Below are 18,572 nucleotides of genomic sequence, written 5' to 3'. Positions count from 1 at the left end.
ATCGATTGATAAAAAGAGAATTCTTTTATAACGACAGATTATGTTGTCATTAATTATTATAAAAAATTGCTAGATAGCGCTATAAGATTTTAAAAACGCAATTATAAAATTTAAAATTTAAAATTAATTAAATAGCGATAATTATTGACAATTTTTTTATTTTTTATCTTAAAATATTTTTATTTTTGCAAAAGACATTCTTCAGCCAATTTTAAGTTTGCATATTATGCAAGAAATAATCGTATAATACAATCCAATTGCTCATTTATTATTTTTTAATTTCGTTTTTTCTTATTTTTCTAGCTTTGTATCCTCAATGTCATCTAATTGTCTTTCTTCATGTTTTTCTGATTTTGTTTCTCCATTCTTCTCTAATTTTGTTTTTTTGTGTTCTTCTGATTCTCCTACCTCGAGTTTTTGTGACTTTGTTTCTTCACATTCTTCTAACTTTACTTCCTCACATTTCTCTGATTTTATTTCTTCATGTTCTTTTAATTTTGTGTCTTGGTGTTTCTCTGATTGCACTTCTTCATGTTTTTCTAGCTTTGTTTTCTCGAATTTCTCTGATTGCACTTCTTCATCTTTTTCTAACTTTATTTCCTTACATTCCTCTGACTGTACTTCTTCATGTTTTTCTAATTCTGTTTCCTCACATTTCTCTGATCGCATTTCTTTATTCTTTTCTGATCTTGCATCGTTATGTTTTACAATTGTGCTTTCCTCATTTGGAATGTTTTTATTAGATTTCTTTTTAAACTCTTCTTTCTTTTTTCCTTTTAACCGTTCTGCTCTTGTTGGAAATTTCACAGTCACGCATGTTGGTACTTTTCTCTTAACCTGCTGTAAATTTTCAAATTTATTACAGTTCTTTGATAGCAATTTAATCGTTGCTTACCATACGCGGTAGTATTCTTTTGCTCGCAGTTTTTTTAGCAATTACAGTCTTGTCCCAGATTTGCTTCTCTCGCCACCAAATACGTTGATATTCGTTTGACAGCAATTGTTCTATATGAGGATGTCTTTCTCTAAAATATGCAAATTATAGATACAAGCTTATGTACTCAGTATAGAAACTTAAAATATGTTTTGAAATTAAATTTATTATCTTTTATAACTAGGATTTAGAATTTAACATTACTTGATATGTTTTAAAATTGCATTTATTTTCTATTAGTATGCTATCTACACATTATATTATATCCATGATTAAAATAATTATGAGACTGTATTTCAAAATGCATTGGCAGTACTGAAAATCTGTACGTGCGTGAACTAGATTGTCAGTACTGACAGTGAATATTCAAACGCAACTTATATCTCTATTAAATTGTAAGTATTTGTATTTTGAGAGTGGATTGTAAGTCCTTTTTGACTATTACCCTCATTAAATACGATACATAAATACGCAGTATATTCATACTTTTCATAAGACGGCACGAACACTCTTGTCGTCGTGTACTCCGAGGACGTGATGTTGTCCGGTGTTTTGTGAGGCACCGCGGGCGTCCATGTTTGCGTAATGCATGACCGTCGCATTCATGCGAATAACCCCCTAGGGCGTCCTCGAACCTTCGAATTTATCAGCGTTTATGGGCACGACGCGCGCGTGAAGCCACGACTTTAACAATCGTCCTGATCTTTTCGTAACTTCGGCAGATTCTCGCAAAGGTTATCGCGAGTTGTAGAGGACAAGGACTAGTTTGACAAGTGCGAATCAAGGCGGAAGGCAGCTATCAAGTAACGAAGGCAGCTCCGAACGACGCGTTTTTTTGACGAAAGATTTATCGATGCAAATGGCAGATTTCAAGGTAAGACATACTTAATAATAGATTCGACAAACAATAACAGATGTAGACTTTTTAACTGCGCTTGTTGACACTTTCTGTAATGAATAAAGTACACTTAATGATATAATAGTTTATCATAGCAATAATATCATGTAGCTAACAATGTTTAGGATTTACAGATAAAGAAGGAGAAAAGACAAAATTCTAGGAAGGCAGGAAGTGCAGTTAAAAGGAATGCAATTGTAATATTGTTCTTATTACATGTACTTTTCTGTATTTTGATATATGATTAATGTTTTTCACCTGAAACATTACATTTGCATTACAAAGAACATAACATATATGAGATGCAAGTAGATCTGATAAGAATTTTTACAACATTATACTTTGGGAATAGTGAAGATTTAAAGATATTAAGATTTCAAGCTTATAATTTTTTATTATGAGCAAACACGTATCATGTCATATTATATTGCTTATTTTAACAAAGATGAATGGGTGATATTTTACATCTTTTGTTGTGACATTAATTATTATGTCTTTCAATTATTAAATGTCTATGTTTAATATATTGATTACTAAGCTTAAAATAAAAATTTTATTATAAAGTGATGTTCATTCAGAAATAAATAAGGAATAAGATTCTGCTTTCAATTTACATATTTTCAATCAGATTTGAAAAAGTATTGAAGATTTCATTGAAGATTAATGCTTTTCTAAATTAAATGGAAAAGATGTAAATTAAAAACATATTCTTTATTTATTTCTGAACGAACGTTACTTTTTAACAAAATTTTTATTTTATGTTTAGTAATCAAAAGTTTTGAACATGGATATTTAATAATTAAAGATATAACAATTGAGAAAGATGTAAAATGAGGGTTAATGCTTTTCCAAATTAAATTGAAGATATTTTGCTATTGGCTTATATCTTTTCAATTTAATTTGAAAAAGCATTAATCTTCATTAGGTCGTAATTCAAGAATTATGTTACAACATCTTTCTACAAACAATCTGCCGTTGTCACTTTCTATTCGCTAAGCACAGTACATTTTATACCTACATCAATTTCCTTCTCACAACTTGTTCTCACAACTCAGGTGATAAAAGCAGAAGTTTGTCACAGGATTCACTCCTGGCTGTTCCTTTTTTCGATCCTTCGAGTTAACACCGGTGACACGCACGCCGATATTATCATGCTAATTATAGAAACGCGTGCCAAAGGCATTAGTTGCCGTAATAGGAGCGAGTTCGGTCGAGTTCAGGTTGCGTGGCCGTGAACACCGATTATTAATCCTGAGGTTTAATGTCTTCATGCATGAGCGTGCATATAAGCGGAACCCACACGTCCTGCGATTTAATATCCTTTTATTAGGGGATAGTTAATGTCAACGTTGCTCGACGCGTATCACCACGAGCCGATTCGATTCCGATATTTACAAGCATTAACGCGATGATGTAAGTCCAACGCTCGTTTCATAATGCGGGGTAAAGCAGGGTAATTGCGACAACATTTTTCACTGATACAATTGATAGCTGCCGCCGTTTGCTAATCACATCGCGACATGCATTATGCAAATAATTATATTTTTATTTTATGAGAACTGCCAAGATACATTTGTACATTATCGGAGGCAAAACTCTCTTAGGTAAAAACAAAAACAGTCAATGTATACTTTTGATCATTTAATAAGTAGTCATATCATTGAATAATTAAATATTTAAGCAGTTATTAAATTCTGAATATTTCGATAATTAAATAGTAAAGAAATTTATATATATATATATATATATATATATATATATATATATATATTCACCTATAATTAAGTAGTAGCAAGTCACTGTTGGAGGAAGTAAAAGTTTCTTTGAGCAAGTTTGATGAGATTAATTAATTAAATTTTCTGTTGTATTAGCATTGCAAATCATTCTTTCTCGATCATCTAAATGATATGTTTCGTCCACGTAAAATCTTCTATATAATTTTCGTCATTTTACACTTATATAATTATAGCGACTTTGCCGAGAAAGTCCGCAAGAGACGTAACTGAAAGTGGTCCAGCTATCGAAAAATAAAGAGAGACAACAAGATGAAGGATAAAAGCAAAACCGATAGTAATCACGAAGGACAGTCGTGTTCATGCTAATGAATTTTTTTCACTCGCACCGATGCTAATCATTGCTATATGCGTATTACATGTGTGCGATATTGCGTATGCTTTTATTAAATCGTTTGGCCAAGCCACACCTGTGCAGAATCAGGGACAATATTCCAAGCCGATATTTTTATCTCATCATCCAAATCTCCGTGAATTGAATTGGTCACATTCCAGAAAAGGAGGAAAGTATTTAATTTTTAGCTTAGACGCTAGAAGAGTTAATATTTTTTTTTATTTCTGCATTTACACCTTTTTTGATCGCTGCAATTTTTTTCCAGTTAATGTTATTTCTTTATTATTTTCTATTTTACATTGTGCTTCTTATCATAATTAGAACATTTATTATTCTTATACACAAAATTACGTACAATTAAATAGTCTCAATTTTTACAAAAATTTTATTTGACAAAATTGGATGAATCAGAATTTGACAATCAAAAGTAATTGTTTTTTTATACAAAATTGAATCAAATTCTCACAATTTTTATTGTTTCTCAGATAGAATATTATATATGCAGATGAAAAAATAATATAAACATTACAATCAAAACATTATTGCCATATATAAGATAATCTTATTTTGCACAACAATTCAACAGAAATAAATTTGGTTATTTCTGTAGAGAATCTTTTCCCGTTCTTTTATTTTGCATAAAGATATCATCACGACCCAAATTCTATTTACAATCACATTCATAAGCAATGCACAGCCGGCGTTTTTTTAAATTTATCGCGACGCAGGGATCGCAAAGAGATTTCTCGGCGTAATTGCGTTCTCGCTCACTTTTAGTCGTGTGTTTGCGTTCCTTAATTGACTTTTTTTTTTATCGGCTTTAATCGGATTGCACAATGTTGCTGTGCGCCACACGGATCTCGCATGCACGCACCCACGAAATTTACATAAAGGATATCACGTTTCACGGCCGGAATAATCTGGCCCACGGCTCGCATAATCCCGGCCACTTTCAGACGACCGTCGCACGATTGCGCTTTGTAACGACTTTAATATGCCAAACTGAGTTTTCGATTGGTGCCGCGCGCGAAGGCAGATACATTTTTACATTTGAAACTTCTGAATCAATTTCTGAATGACAGGCTTGACGAGATTGAGGTTTATTCCGTTGTCATTGTATTGCAAGAAATAAAGGTGGTTATTATTTAACTTTGTCGGTGTTGAAATTTTTTGTGCGTTATACGTTTAAAAATTTTACGCAACTTCTACAGAAATCTTATTCACTTGCAAAATCTTGGATTACATTTTTAATTATGCACAAGACGACTGGAGGGTTTTGCATATGTTTATATTGTTCATTATACCTGTATTAAACTGCGTGGCATTTTTATTTACATTTATTTATCAAGTAAACTTTTCTTTGAGATATAATTACGTAAAAAGAAAAAAGATCCGAAGGTAAAGTAAAGAGGAAATAAGATTAATTTTTAACGAGATACACCGTAATTTGTGTGTCTTACTTATTATTATTCCGGCCAAACAGTCACAGATGGTACTGAGCATTTTGTGTATCATAATTCAGGTTGTGAGAGCACAAATTAAGAACAGATTTATATTAAGTATACGTTTCGTACTACGGACGGCGCGTGTGAGAGAAGCCAAAGAAAATCGAAAGTCCGCCGGTGCACGACGTGGCGCCAGCTGAACTTCAGTGATTGGAGGGCCCACTGCACGACGACGACGGGTTACGTGATTTGGCAAATTGCTCAGATCTGCTTAATTAATGGGAAAACGTATCGGGCGTCGCGCACAGGTGCAGCTGCACTCGCGCGCCAGGCAGATGCATCGCGGTAGCGTCCGGGATTTTTTATTTACTTCTGCCATTTAAAGTGTCGTGATTATGGTAAAGCGAAAATCTGGGTCGGAGAAACTTGGACCGCTCTCATTTTCGTCCTTCTCGTTTTTTTTTCCGTTTGTTTTTACCTTTTTTTTTTTTTAGTTTTTATTTTTACAACGCAGACGAAACATCTGGAACGCCGGTAAACGAACAATCTGATATGTAAATGCGCGATCAGAAGTGTTTTCTTTTCCGAGCGACGACAAATCGAGAGTGATTTAACATAAGCTGTGATAGCGTTTGTGAAAAAAAGAAAGAGAAAAGAAACATGTACCGCTGTGTAAATATCGTTTGATACATATATCGAAGCAGAGAGAATGTTTATTGCTACTTTTACTTTTGAAAACATCTATAAATCAATTTAAAAAAAATATATATTATATGCATTTACATAAGTGAGCGTTATTAAAAAATTTTTAGTTATTTCTCGCATACTTCTGCGATAGAAAGTTGAAAAGTGAATTGTTGATAAATAGCTCCGGATATTTCAGATCGGAGGAATTCTATCCTTCGAGCACGATTCTTTTGTAGATTGGCGATAAAGAAATGCGTATTGTTTCGTCGTGGCCGGATACCGCAGGCTTTTTGCACCCTATCTGATTGAGAATGATCATTGTAAATTAAATTCAGCTGGATATCGAAGGACATTGCCATTTGACATCGATTATTATCGCGGACAGTAGAGTGTCCGTTAAAAAGTTGTCCTGGTAGCCGAGTGTTACGAATTGTAACAATGTGTTTTTCAATGGCATTTAGGCTCTGTTCTCTGTAGTTTGTGCTGTAGTATTTCACCTTCAGAAATATAGCTAATAGCATCACGTAAGCGTTTTAGATTCAATCTGCACTTCATATTTCGAGCGTTGAAACGCGGTGGCAGCGCTCGTTTGTCATAATAAGCTCAGTCAAAGGTATGATAGTTTATGCAACTAGAGAATTTGTTACTTCGCGAAAGATTAATGGACTGGATTATTCGTATCTAGAATCTGTAGAAGTAAAGGGATCTTTGATATGAAGAATCCTTGATTATGTTTAAGTTGAATATTCCAATCAAATCGTAAGGGCATCTAAAAACACTTGATAAATTAGGATTGTTTAGATTCTTCGCGTTTTGCATTTTGTAATATATCAAACCAGCATTTTTAATTTTAATATTATTTTGCAAGATTTCTAAAAACAAAAAGCTTTAGAGTATAGATATTAGAATATTTTTTTTATCTACCAAATCGCAATATCTATGCATAAATTTTTAATTCCATAAAATGCAAAAAATTCTTAGTTTTATAAACAACAAAATCGACAAATTTTAGTTTTTCGGAATGCGAGATATTTTATTTTATACGAGAAACATTTGTACTTTTAAATATAAATTTAAGTATTCCACGGAATCGGAAGTGAAGATAAAAAATGAAATTAAGTTATTTATGAAATTATATCACTTAATTACTGCGTAAGGGAAAACTATTTTTAATCCGATCAGCGAGCGCTAACAGGTCAAATGCACAACAACAGTTTCCGTTGGAGAACGTGATTCACGATCCGCGAGAATCAAGGATATAACGTATAGCCGCCGGCCGGTTTCTTGCTTAACTGTTACTCGCTCTTTCAAAACACCGATATGCGGGTAATCTTCGTGCTGTTCACGCGGAGATGATGAACAAGAAGAAGAAGTTGAGGAAGAGCTCGAGTGAACGTGCGATTGCGGGAGAGCGAGCACCTGCGAAGACGTTCACCGACGCATACGAGCAGCACGCGATCTATCGATATCGGTGATAAATCTTCTTCGTGGAGGAGTGAGGAAGATTTTCTTGGACCGATTGGCCTGGTACTTGGAAACTTGTTTTGCAATTTTCTAATGGTGCTATAAAATGCAGTTAATACGGTACAGTGATCGGTTTGTCTGTCTTATAGGATGCTTCAAAATCAACTGATGTTTTAGCAATAGATTAATATGAAAGAGAGATCTTGGATCTGAATTTCTTCGTCCGTTTATCAAAGTTCTAAGATCGACGAGAGCTTTCGGATTCGGATAGATTAAACTCCTTTGAGTTCCGAGATTCCTATTATTGTCATCGAGAACTGCATCATATTGTAGTAGAAAACCTTTCATATCTCGTCACAGTGGTTAGATTAAAAGGAGCTCGATATGAAGTCAACCGAAGCGTCGCCGGATTAATCGAAGTGATGGTTTACTTCTCCACTTACGTCCTTCAATGTCCGATTGCAGCACGGTGCGTTATAGCTCGTTCCATCCTCCTCATCTTATCGATCTGAAAAATTCGCAAATCATCGTTTAAGAAAGCGTTCGATAAAAGCGAAAAAATTCGCTTGATGACGGGAGTCATTTTTTTTTTTTTTTTTTGTTATTGTCTGGATTCGCAAACTCTCCCCGATCGAAGTACATATCGTCGATGAGGTTTCATGGCGGTTATGTTAATTATCTCGGTTTGATCTTTCGATTTCTGCCTGGTTGTTAATCGCGAGACGCGGCGTTACTTAATCTCCGATCGATGAACTACATTCTTAGATGATCTACTTTCGGAAATGTTTCTCACTTTCGCTCTTGACCGGCTTGCCGGCAATCGCGCGCGCGCAGATAGACGTTACATTTTGTCTTGGATGATCGATTGATGCTTAGAAAAGAGTGTGTCTGCTTGTCAGTGCCGTTTACTTTAGATAGGTCCTCGAAATATAGAAAGTCCAATAAGAGCGCGATTAGCTATAATACCGTCCTTTTTTCTCTTCTCATTTCTCTCGCGTTTCACTCCGCCCGTTTTACTTTTTCTTTCAGCAAATCTTTTTTTACCGGTGATCAAAGTAGCGAGACGAATTAGAGATCAGTTGATACAAGATAGATGGTAGACATTTTTGAGGTCGTAATTGCAGAGTATTATCTCAAAACTCGGTCGATCCCATTGCGAAGATTTTTAGGGGCACGCCACATCCGTTCGCGCGCATAACATAAACAACTTGACTTTAAGTTAATTGTGTAATTAATGGATAAGACGCAATTAACTCATACATATCTTCGGAACATATCTTAATACTTTATTCAATTTCATGCATTAACTTTTTGCGATGTAAATTTTGAAAAGATTAATAGATTATTATCAAGTTTTTGTTTTAATTTTAAAATTGTCTGATACATTTTGTAAATAATTGTTACGGTTTGTGCAGAGTTTTGGTTATTTAGAAAGTTTTAAAAAGATATTTTGTTGGTTGTAATTATTTACAATTTTGAATAATTATTGAATTGCACAGAAAATTGCCAAAAATCACTGTATTGATTTAGCCTTGACATTAGACTGTAAATAATAAAATCTTTGAATTTTTGTTATATTTGTAACGCGGCAATCCGATAACGAATAATTAAATAATGACAAATATTAATTAATTTGTACTTATGTTTATTTGCTTAACTTTTATATAATTCTCCACTTCACAGAAGTAATAATATAAACTATTTATTACGATAAATAGAGATATCAAGCAGCGTTATTTATTACTAATTTATAACGACAACTTAGTTTCTTTTAATACATTTCTTCACTCCATTCCCATTTTCATTTATCACGCGAAGTTAGCGAGAACGCACCGAGAAAAGTCAATAGATAACAAGCAACGTGTATGAAGAAATAGGAAAGGATTTCTAGACAGCGCGCGCACTATTAGAAACTAGTTTCGCTGTGATGTTAACCCCCCGGATTGCATACCGCTAGCTATCTTTGCACGTTGGCCAATTGCGTGTTTTCCTTTTAACTCGTCTTCCATAATTGCGCATGAACTGTTCAGGTAAGCGCGCGTCCGCGCGATAACCCGGCAATTAATAAAATCGTACCGCGCGCAATTCCGATTTAATGCGAATTACAGGCAACGCGTAACTTCTGCCTTCGCATTTCACGCCAGAGAAATATACTTTCTTTCGGAAAACTCCTTCAGAGTCGGCGAATCGAAAGAGAGATTCGGGAAAGGAGAAAAAGAAGGAGGTGCGCCATTGCACCTGCGGTAATTGTCGGTAATTAGTAACGCGTTCGCGAACGTAATCTCGGGTATTTCATATTCAGCGCGGGGATAAATCACTCTTATTAATTGCCGGGTTGCGAAAAGAGAGAATCCTTCTGGATTGTAACTTTGAATCGTGGAGGCGCGCGATGAGATGCAATATTAAGTTCCGATATTGCAGTGGAAATGCTTCATCCCACAATCTTCTCCCGTGAAATTTCGATATGATAAATTTTTTATATCATAGATCTTTAAATTTATTGGTATCACGATCTTTTAGTTTACGCAAGAAATTGACAAATAAATTAATTGAACGTGAATCGCGCTACGTGATTAGGGTCAAATAACTTTAAACATTACAACCTTTAATATTTATGGGTTATTTGGAAAATCGTCGAAAGATCGAGATTGTAACAACGGTTCGTTCATGGGAAAGAATGCTTGTAAATATCCGCAAACACCTAGAATCGGGGGATCAGTCCTTTCTTTCGTTAAAGCGGTTACCCGGCAAATTATGTAATTGCACGATATATCCATCCGTTCGCAACTATTCAGCTGTCAAAAGTGTTCTTTGTGTAAACTCACGAAATGCTCGCAAGCTGCCCGTATTTCCCTCAATAACAGTCATTAAGCGGGCGAAACGAACAGTTAGGGAATGAGCGGGCTAAATCATTACGATATTATTCAGTGACAGGGTGTAATCATCGAAGGCGAAGTCATTAAAGTCCCAATTGCACATCGACTCCTCTGTTGTATTCATAACTTCTTTATTTGCTCGTTATCTCGTCAATCACGAGTCATTTTGTACGAGGTGCGGCAAGTGCGAATTGTTCAAACTTCGATTTCTAAAACACGTACAATGCTCTAGAATAAAAATTTTATCGGTACAAGATTAATTTATTATTAATATAATAAGATGAGTTAAAATATAACTTTTTTTTTTTTAAGTGAAAAAAGAAGAAATTGTTTCAAATGCAAAAAATCGGTCGCTTTATTTATATGCATTTACATTGCAATGTATATTACGCAACAGTATTTACAAAATACTTCAGAATGATAAATTTATGTATTTATAGTGATTCACGGTTTTTCTATTTTCTGGTTAAATTGTTGTTTATACATAATTCTATTTTCACGTATCGTCAATTCTTGGATGTATCTCCGATTTGTGTTTTGAATGTTCCCGAGAAATACGCGACGTGAAATTGCAATGTGATACCGCAATGTGAATTCGGTACGCTTGACTCAGATTGATAATCGGGATTCGACTCGCGAAACTACCGTGTCGCATCTTCCATTCACTCGCAATCATCCTTCGTAGCTGACCATATATTAGCGAAGAGCTGTTCCGTCTTTCGCTCTTTCTCGTGTTTTATTATTAGGCACACGCTATAGGTCCGTGGCGATTGCGTAAAAGGAAACCGATTCAAACGAGTTTATATCGATTGGATTTTTGTCGAATCTATTCCATCATCGTAGACGTTCTCCATATTGAGACACGGGAATTTTGAAAGTGATATTCTGTCTCTTAGAACTATAGATATTAAGCAAGCATTTAGAAATGAATAATGAGAACGCTAAACGATTTTGTTAGGTAATAGTGGGCTCGTGTTTCTATTGCACCGATTGTAATATGTTCCTTTTAATGATAGTAGTTGAGCAATCATTTTTTTCTGCAAATATTAATATTTAAAAATTAAATATTTTATTTATAAACAAATGCCTGTTTTGTGACACATAGATAAAGCGATCAATTTTTTATACTTGAATCATATCCTCTTTTTTTTTCGTTTTTCGACAAAAAAGTTACACTTTTATTAATGTTACTGTTTAATTATTAATTGACGAATGTAATAGAACTTAGCACTCAATATTTCTGATATATAATTAGGAAAGAGGATGAAATATTTAAAGAATGTTTATTATTAATAAGTTGTAAAATTAGCAGATCCAGTAGCTGAATGCACGAGTCTTAATTATTTAAATTTTAAGTGTTTTATTCGTGTTTACAAATAAGCACGACCGAAATACGAATATAATTATTATTTTATCATAATTTAACGATCAAGAGCTTACTTGAAGTTAATGTGTCTAAATTGTCTCTCGGTTCCATATTGCATAACACGGTCCGTTTATCTCCTCGTTTGCACGTGCAAATCTCGCTTATGTTCTTTAAGTGCTACAACGATATGACCACTTTTGGATCACGTCGGGTCGCAACCCCGTTTTGTTTCGCACGCGATACCGCGCGATTGCGGTGCGCGGCAGATGGATAATTGACCACGGTGTCGTCATACGCGGTGGCAAGAGGCAGAGAAAAAAAAAGATTATGATGGTAACCGGTGAAAGTAAAGTATCGTTCACATAAGGATTAGATGCGAGATGCAACTGGGAAACTAGTCGGTCGACGCATCAATTCGCATAAGTGCACTAACGTAAGAGTTCGAGAGCTCTGCTCGAGTCGGGCGCACTTTCTATAGACATTTCGTCCATTTTTCCGCTTCTTACAGAACCAGGCGACGTGTTCGTTTCATTTTAACACAAGAACGTGCATGTAACATGAACAAATGTACCTAATTCTTATAATATTTAAAAATGCAACGCACTCGTGAAAGCTTGAACAAATATTCAAGGTATAATTATATATACTCTTGGCTGTATCACGTATTCTGTTATAAAAAATTATTAGATCGCACACATTCTTAAGATTTATAAATTCTCGTGATTAATATGCGTACTTTTCAGTTTCATAAATTTCGGACTTTTTTATTCTATTGGTTCTCTCGGCGCTAAAGTTTTTCGACTCGTTCATAAATATGATTGATTCTTGATATTATCTCGACGTTTTATTTAGTAAATCTTACATTTAAGTTTCATATACCTCCGTGTAGTAAAGCCTTTGACTTTTTTACACTTTTATAATTTCTTAGTTTTTTAGTCTCGTAAAATCTTACTTTTATAAATCTTCTGCTTCTGCTAAACTCTTGATTTAGCAGATCTTTATCTCGATCCTAACAATTTCTCAATACACTAATAATTTACGGCTAGAGTTATAGAATATCTGCAATCTATACTACTTGCACGAATGATAGATTGCTCGACAGTGCGCAACAACGGACAGTAACTAATCGTGCAATTTGCACACAATTTTGTCGCGCGGCGAATAAGTTTACTTGGCATGAAATTAACCTTTGATATAATAAGGAAAAAATCACCGATATTTTACGGGTATCCAAGTTTCATGAATTATGAATTCTCTGACTTTCGACGTGGACTTTCACTGATCCTTACGCAGGACGAGCACTCTTATTCTGCGGTTGCACGTTCACTTCGCGAAGTTCGTTTTTCCAGCATTTATTATACACAATTTACATTATTTAATATTTTAATGTATCAACTGTATCGTGGAGATTAATTCATAGCAGAATGTATAATCGAATTATAATAGTCACCTTTCAATTTAATCATATGAATTATGTGGATTATTAGCTGTTATTAATTTTATACGAACTCTCGAGAATAAATTTCTTCTTTATTATTTACAATTATTAACAAATATCATTGCATATTTTTGACAGATAATATTCTATTACTGATAATCTTAATATTTTCAATTTTCTATGACTCTGTGTTAAGCAGAGTTTGAAACTTTATTAATTTAAATAAATCACATATCGCTACAATTAGAAAGCTAATTTTGCACAACTTGCGCATTTTAACAATTACGTAATGCACATATGCTACCAGTAACCACAAATTTCATCGTTCACGTAATACCGAAAGGGCACTACGTTTCTCTACCGAATCCCATGTAATCCGATATTATCGACTCACTTATGATAGGCGTGGGTAGTTGAAAAGTGGCCCAGTGCGCAATGTAACGGCGTTAGGGTCCGTAGGAAAGAGGCCGAGCGAGTCATGGGCCTCGATTTCTAATTCGTTTAGGGTGTGAACTTGTAGCACGGCCTCCGGCAAAATTTTTCATTATTCCATTATGCATGAGCGAATGGAGTGCTTTCAGATTACTACTGTATTGATATAGATAGGACCCTTAGAAAATTAACTTGTTAAATCCGTCATCACTCTATCCGAAGGACAATCGACTTTTTGTGTTTCGACGATTCATTGCGCGTATCGCCAAATAGGTTCGTGAAAGCAACGTAGGCAAAGAATCGTTTCATATATTCTTAAAACATAGCATTACGCCGATCTGTCACTTTTCACTAAAAATATATTCATCGAAGCAAGTTTTTTTTTATTAACAGTCAGATTTATATGTTTATTTTATTGCTGTTCGCCGAGCTTCAGAAAGATTGAGAGAATATTTCACGGTGACCGGATATTTAAGATGCGATTTCTTAATAAACTAGTATGAGGCAAAATGAGGAAAAATGAGATAAATCAACGTTCCTTTTTAACATTTTTAATTAAAATTTTTTATATTTTATATTTTCTGAAATATTATCTTCTATAAATAAATAAAGACATTTATTCTAACTGAAAGTGTGACCTGTTGTATAATTGAGGGCTTAGCTCCGCTCGATAGCGCCGATTCATCATCGCGGTAAGACTCGGTTCGATTCCCATCGAGGAGCTTCGGTTGACAACGAATTAATGGAGCGCAGTTCGGCCGCTTCGGCTCGTTTACTTTGCGGCTCGCGATTCTTTCGCCGCGGCCCGGCGATCGACGCGAAACGAATCGCTTCATAAAGATTATGAATGAGACCGGCCTCCCACGATGCTTTTATTGCCAACGGGATCGTTCTTTAAGTTTGGTTTTCATATGAGAATAGAAAAAAATAGGATTCCAAAAGTTGACAGGAACATCATTCTGTGGAACTGAGTTCTCAATCTTTGATAACTTTTAACACCTTGTGTGTACATTGTTATAATTTATGTTAAAGATAATACTTTAATAATTTGATAATTTAGTTGGAATTGTTGGGTTTCGAATAAATTTTTGTGAATTAAAATAATCACTATTAATTTTAATACATTTTTTTATGAAAACGAATTCTTATACGCCCGATTTAAGAAATTCCGAGCTCGTAGAATGGAAATCGATAGCTTTATGTGAAATAAATCACGAAGAAGCGACAAATTTTTTGCACTAACTTAGTAATAATAATAATATATAATATTCATTAATTATTTATATTTTTATTTATATTAAAAAAATTTATTTTATATGATTGAATACGTTGAATGATTATAAAGTCATTATAATTTAACTGTTCATTATAATATAATATTATATGTATATGATAGTTTTATTATCAATTTTCAGCGAAATTACTTGAAAGAAATCATTGCTAATCTTGATGTATCTAATTTCTACTTTCTACAAAAGTAGGTTATTTTGACTGTTATTTTCAGATCGAGAAAATTTTACTTGAAACACGTTTCTTCTTGTTTCCACAATTCAGTGGTTAGCTTTCATACAGTGATACTTTAATTACGTGAACAATCTGTGCAGCTCGGTTGTAATTTTCTCGAGCCTTGACGTTTTCCCTCACGGAAGAAATCGCATTGTAGCGAAGCGCAGTGTGCGCAACAGCTATTTGCGAATCTACGGAATTCACGATGCCATGTTCTATGCAGTCTACGTGCGTAATTCTCCGTGCGTTACATTCCGCGGTAGGTATATGTATTCTACGCACGCGGAATGCTACCGATCGTTTATTTCGTAGAGCTCTGATCGAAAAATCTCGTGCCGAGCTGTTAGCGATTGTCCTTATTCTCGTGTAAACAGAAGAACGGTTCTCTGCTAATGGATGAGATAAACTTCCGCATATCGAGGATTGTGTTAGATCCCAGTCTCCATAGCTATATAAATTGTAACGAAATCACGGGTAATTTTTTTCTCACTATCGTAAGAAAAAAATATCGACATATATCTTACAATTAGTGAGACAAATTTCTCATTTGTCAATTAATGGGGATAATAAGTAAACAGTTTTTTAAAGTTTATTCCATCAGCTAATGTACGTGTACAGCTGTATCTACATTCCAAAGTAAATATCTTTAAACATCTCTAACATTACACGTACGATTTTGAGATTATTTGTATAATATATATACTTGTACAAGCTTTCTATCTGAAAACCTGACGTGCCGCTCGATAGGTTGAAAAATAAAGGAGCGAGGAATTAAAATTATGTAATTTTCAATTTGCGCGGAAAAGGGGCGAATCATGAAAGGGCAATCCCCCCCGCAAGGAACACGGTGCCCATACCTCTGCCAGCTGGCAGGTCGAGAACGGGGCTAATGCTGGAGTAAAGGTTATCTAACTAACGAATGACGCTCGGCTTGGTTGCGCTCGCCTTCTCTTCTATATCCTGGGGAGATACATTGCACGCCCCTCGCGGATACAATCCTTACATTCGCGGACACATCCGCCGTCGGTGTTATCGTAATCTCGCCGTCGAGATTCTCACGAGCCCGCCGTCATTCCGTCAGTTCTCCCTCGCCGCATCGCTTCCGTCATAAAAACCAGGAACGAGATGCGCTGTAAATGTGCGCAGAGTGTTTAGTGACTACATCCGTGAGCGAGTCGATTCGTGAGAAAGACCTTTCTGCTCGAAAATTTCTTCATAATTTTTCAATGATATACGGAGACAATTTTATATCAGAAATCATTGTGTACGGCAATAGCCGTGGATTATAAAGGAATTATAAAAATGTTTACTACATTTTTTTCACATAATGGCCATAGTATTTAAATTCACAATTCTTCTTATGGTCCGCGGCTACTGCCGTACATAGTGATTTTTGATATAAAACTTTTCTTTCGTGTATAATATTCAGATATAAGTTTTAATACAATGTATAATTATTCATTTTTCTAACGAAACCAAACATGTTATTTCCTTAAAGAAAATTTTATTTTTAATATCATTTTATCAGTGCGATTAAAAAGTAAGAAATAAACAAATGAAACAAATTGTTTATAAGAATCAAACTCTGCTTTTATCGATTAACTTTATAAAAAAAAAATGTTCTTTGAGTTCACCGATCTTTCATCTGGATTTGGATTCACAAACTTTCGTCCGGATTAACCGGTTTTTTTTTTTTGTTTGTTTGATTTCCTTATTAGCGGAGTCGTTAAATCGATCCTCGACATTTTCTCATGAACGACTTCTCAATGTGATGTGCGGAATGTTTTGTCGAAGGATGCGCAAAGATGCGAAGCAAGTTGATGACTTTCCATCCTCGTGGACACGTTACACGTCGCAAAATGTCAAGGCGTCCCCGCGCGAGTGAAAGGATGCGTCCTGCGGTGCCGGGCAAGCTCGCTTTCCGTTTTTCATCTCCACGCGCGGAATAATTAACAAATTAATAACCAGCCACATCTCTAATCACCCGTCGCGATGAAATCGAAAGGGGCGCACGTTTCAAGGATTATATGCGAGAATAACAAGGTGCAAAAACAGATGCTGACTTCATGGAGAAAACTGAAAATGATAGTAACAATAAAATAATAACTTGAAAAAGTCTTCGTCAAGCAAGGAAGGAAAATGATTAAAGTTAAATTAATATTATGAAAAAAAGGGTTTTCTTCTATCAAAGTAATTAAGAAAAATATTAGACATTACGAAAGAAATATTATCTCACACAATGTATAATTTTAAAAAATTTACAGGTATTTTCAAGCAAAATAATTATAGTAAATATTGATTGTCAAACTTTATTTATTTTAATTAATTTCTAAGCAAATTATATTGTAAATTTTATACTGGCGAGATATTTAACGATTACGATAACCTTAAGAAACAATTTTTAATTTTTTTTCTGTCATGGATGGAAAGAGGCAGGATTTTTATGTCAATTTTTATGCGCTAATTACGAATCCGGATTTTAAAATGCTCCATCATGTCACAATTTTGGGAAATTCAAGATTAAAGTTTTAAAAAAGGGCTATTTTGATGTACTTTATGATGTTATAACTATGATATGCAACTTGTTGGAAAAGTTTATTTTTTTTTAAATAAAGTATATTACTAGAACTTTTAATTGAAAGGTTTTAATCGAAAAGAATTTTTTGTGTATATTTGTGTATATTGTGTATATTTTGTGTATATCCATTATAAATGGATGTAAAAACTGCGAATAAGTCGCTGAATATTTTCAATTTTTATGGAACACATAATGATTTTTAAGATTACTAACTACGATTGTGATGTCAAAATTGACAAATTCAAAATGACATATTTGATATGGTAGATAGTCAGTTTATAAACTATCTGCGGATGTAACAAACACTATATTGAATCGTCAAAATCTTGTTAACCGTAATGTACACAAAAAAATTCCTTTTGACAATTAAAAGTCCTAATAATATACTTTATTTTAAAAACATTTTCTAACATGTTGCATACCATAGTTATAACATCATAAAGTACGCCAAAGTAGCCCTTTTTTACAACTTTAACCTTGAATTTCTCAAAATTGTGACGTGATGGAGTATTTTAAAGTCTGGATTTGTAATCAGCGCATAAAAATTGACATAAAATATCTGTTTCCATCCATGTGACAGAAAAAAAATTAAAAATTGTTGCCAAGTGTAATTAGACATTTACAGTCGTCTGATTTATATCATTTCTTTGATCAATACCGTTGATTAGCATTCGATATATTGTTATTGAATGAGAAAGAAAAGTTATTGAAACAGAAAGAAAAATCGCGAAATGCTAATATGACGAGGAATTAACCATTGATGCATAATTATGATTATTTCCGCAATGAGTTAACGATATTCGCATTCAGATGAAAATCTT

The 18,572-nt window shown here is 34.1% G+C and overlaps 1 protein-coding gene across 3 annotated transcripts; it reads right to left on the bottom strand.

Annotated features, from left to right (window-relative positions):
- Positions 1-55: 55 nt before the first annotated feature.
- LOC105673529 (nucleolar protein 58-like) lies at positions 56-3,200 on the bottom strand. Of its 3 annotated transcripts, XM_067355564.1 has the most exons (4): positions 2,851-3,197; positions 1,421-1,882; positions 896-1,025; positions 120-840 (listed from the first exon to the last, which is right to left on the bottom strand). In XM_067355564.1, exons 2-4 carry the CDS (start codon positions 1,534-1,536, stop codon positions 292-294), a joined length of 795 nt encoding a protein of 264 aa, XP_067211665.1. In that variant the 5' UTR covers positions 1,537-1,882; positions 2,851-3,197; the 3' UTR covers positions 120-291. The 3 variants fall into 3 exon arrangements, with proteins under 3 accessions (XP_012224655.1, XP_067211665.1, XP_012224646.1); XM_012369232.2 differs by having other exon boundaries at positions 56-837; positions 1,421-3,200; XM_012369223.2 differs by having other exon boundaries at positions 1,421-3,197.
- Positions 3,201-18,572: the final 15,372 nt, after the last annotated feature.

The sequence above is a fragment of the Linepithema humile genome, chromosome 5 (genome assembly GCF_040581485.1).
Source record: "Linepithema humile isolate Giens D197 chromosome 5, Lhum_UNIL_v1.0, whole genome shotgun sequence".
Lineage (NCBI taxonomy): Eukaryota > Metazoa > Arthropoda > Insecta > Hymenoptera > Formicidae > Linepithema > Linepithema humile.
The sequence above is the reverse complement of the archived record's forward strand: the minus strand, read 5'-3'. Positions and strand labels throughout refer to the sequence as shown.

Excerpts from the sequence above, each read along its gene's own strand:
- LOC105673529 (XM_012369223.2), bottom strand. The coding sequence starts at position 1,536 with ATGCGACGGTCATGCATTACGCAAACATGGACGCCCGCGGTGCCTCAC. Across the intron at positions 1,026-1,420 it reads TTCGTGCCGTCTTATGAAAA|AGAAAGACATCCTCATATAG; the intron begins GTATGAATATAC and ends TGCATATTTTAG. Across the intron at positions 841-895 it reads AAAGAATACTACCGCGTATG|CAGGTTAAGAGAAAAGTACC; the intron begins GTAAGCAACGAT and ends GAAAATTTACAG.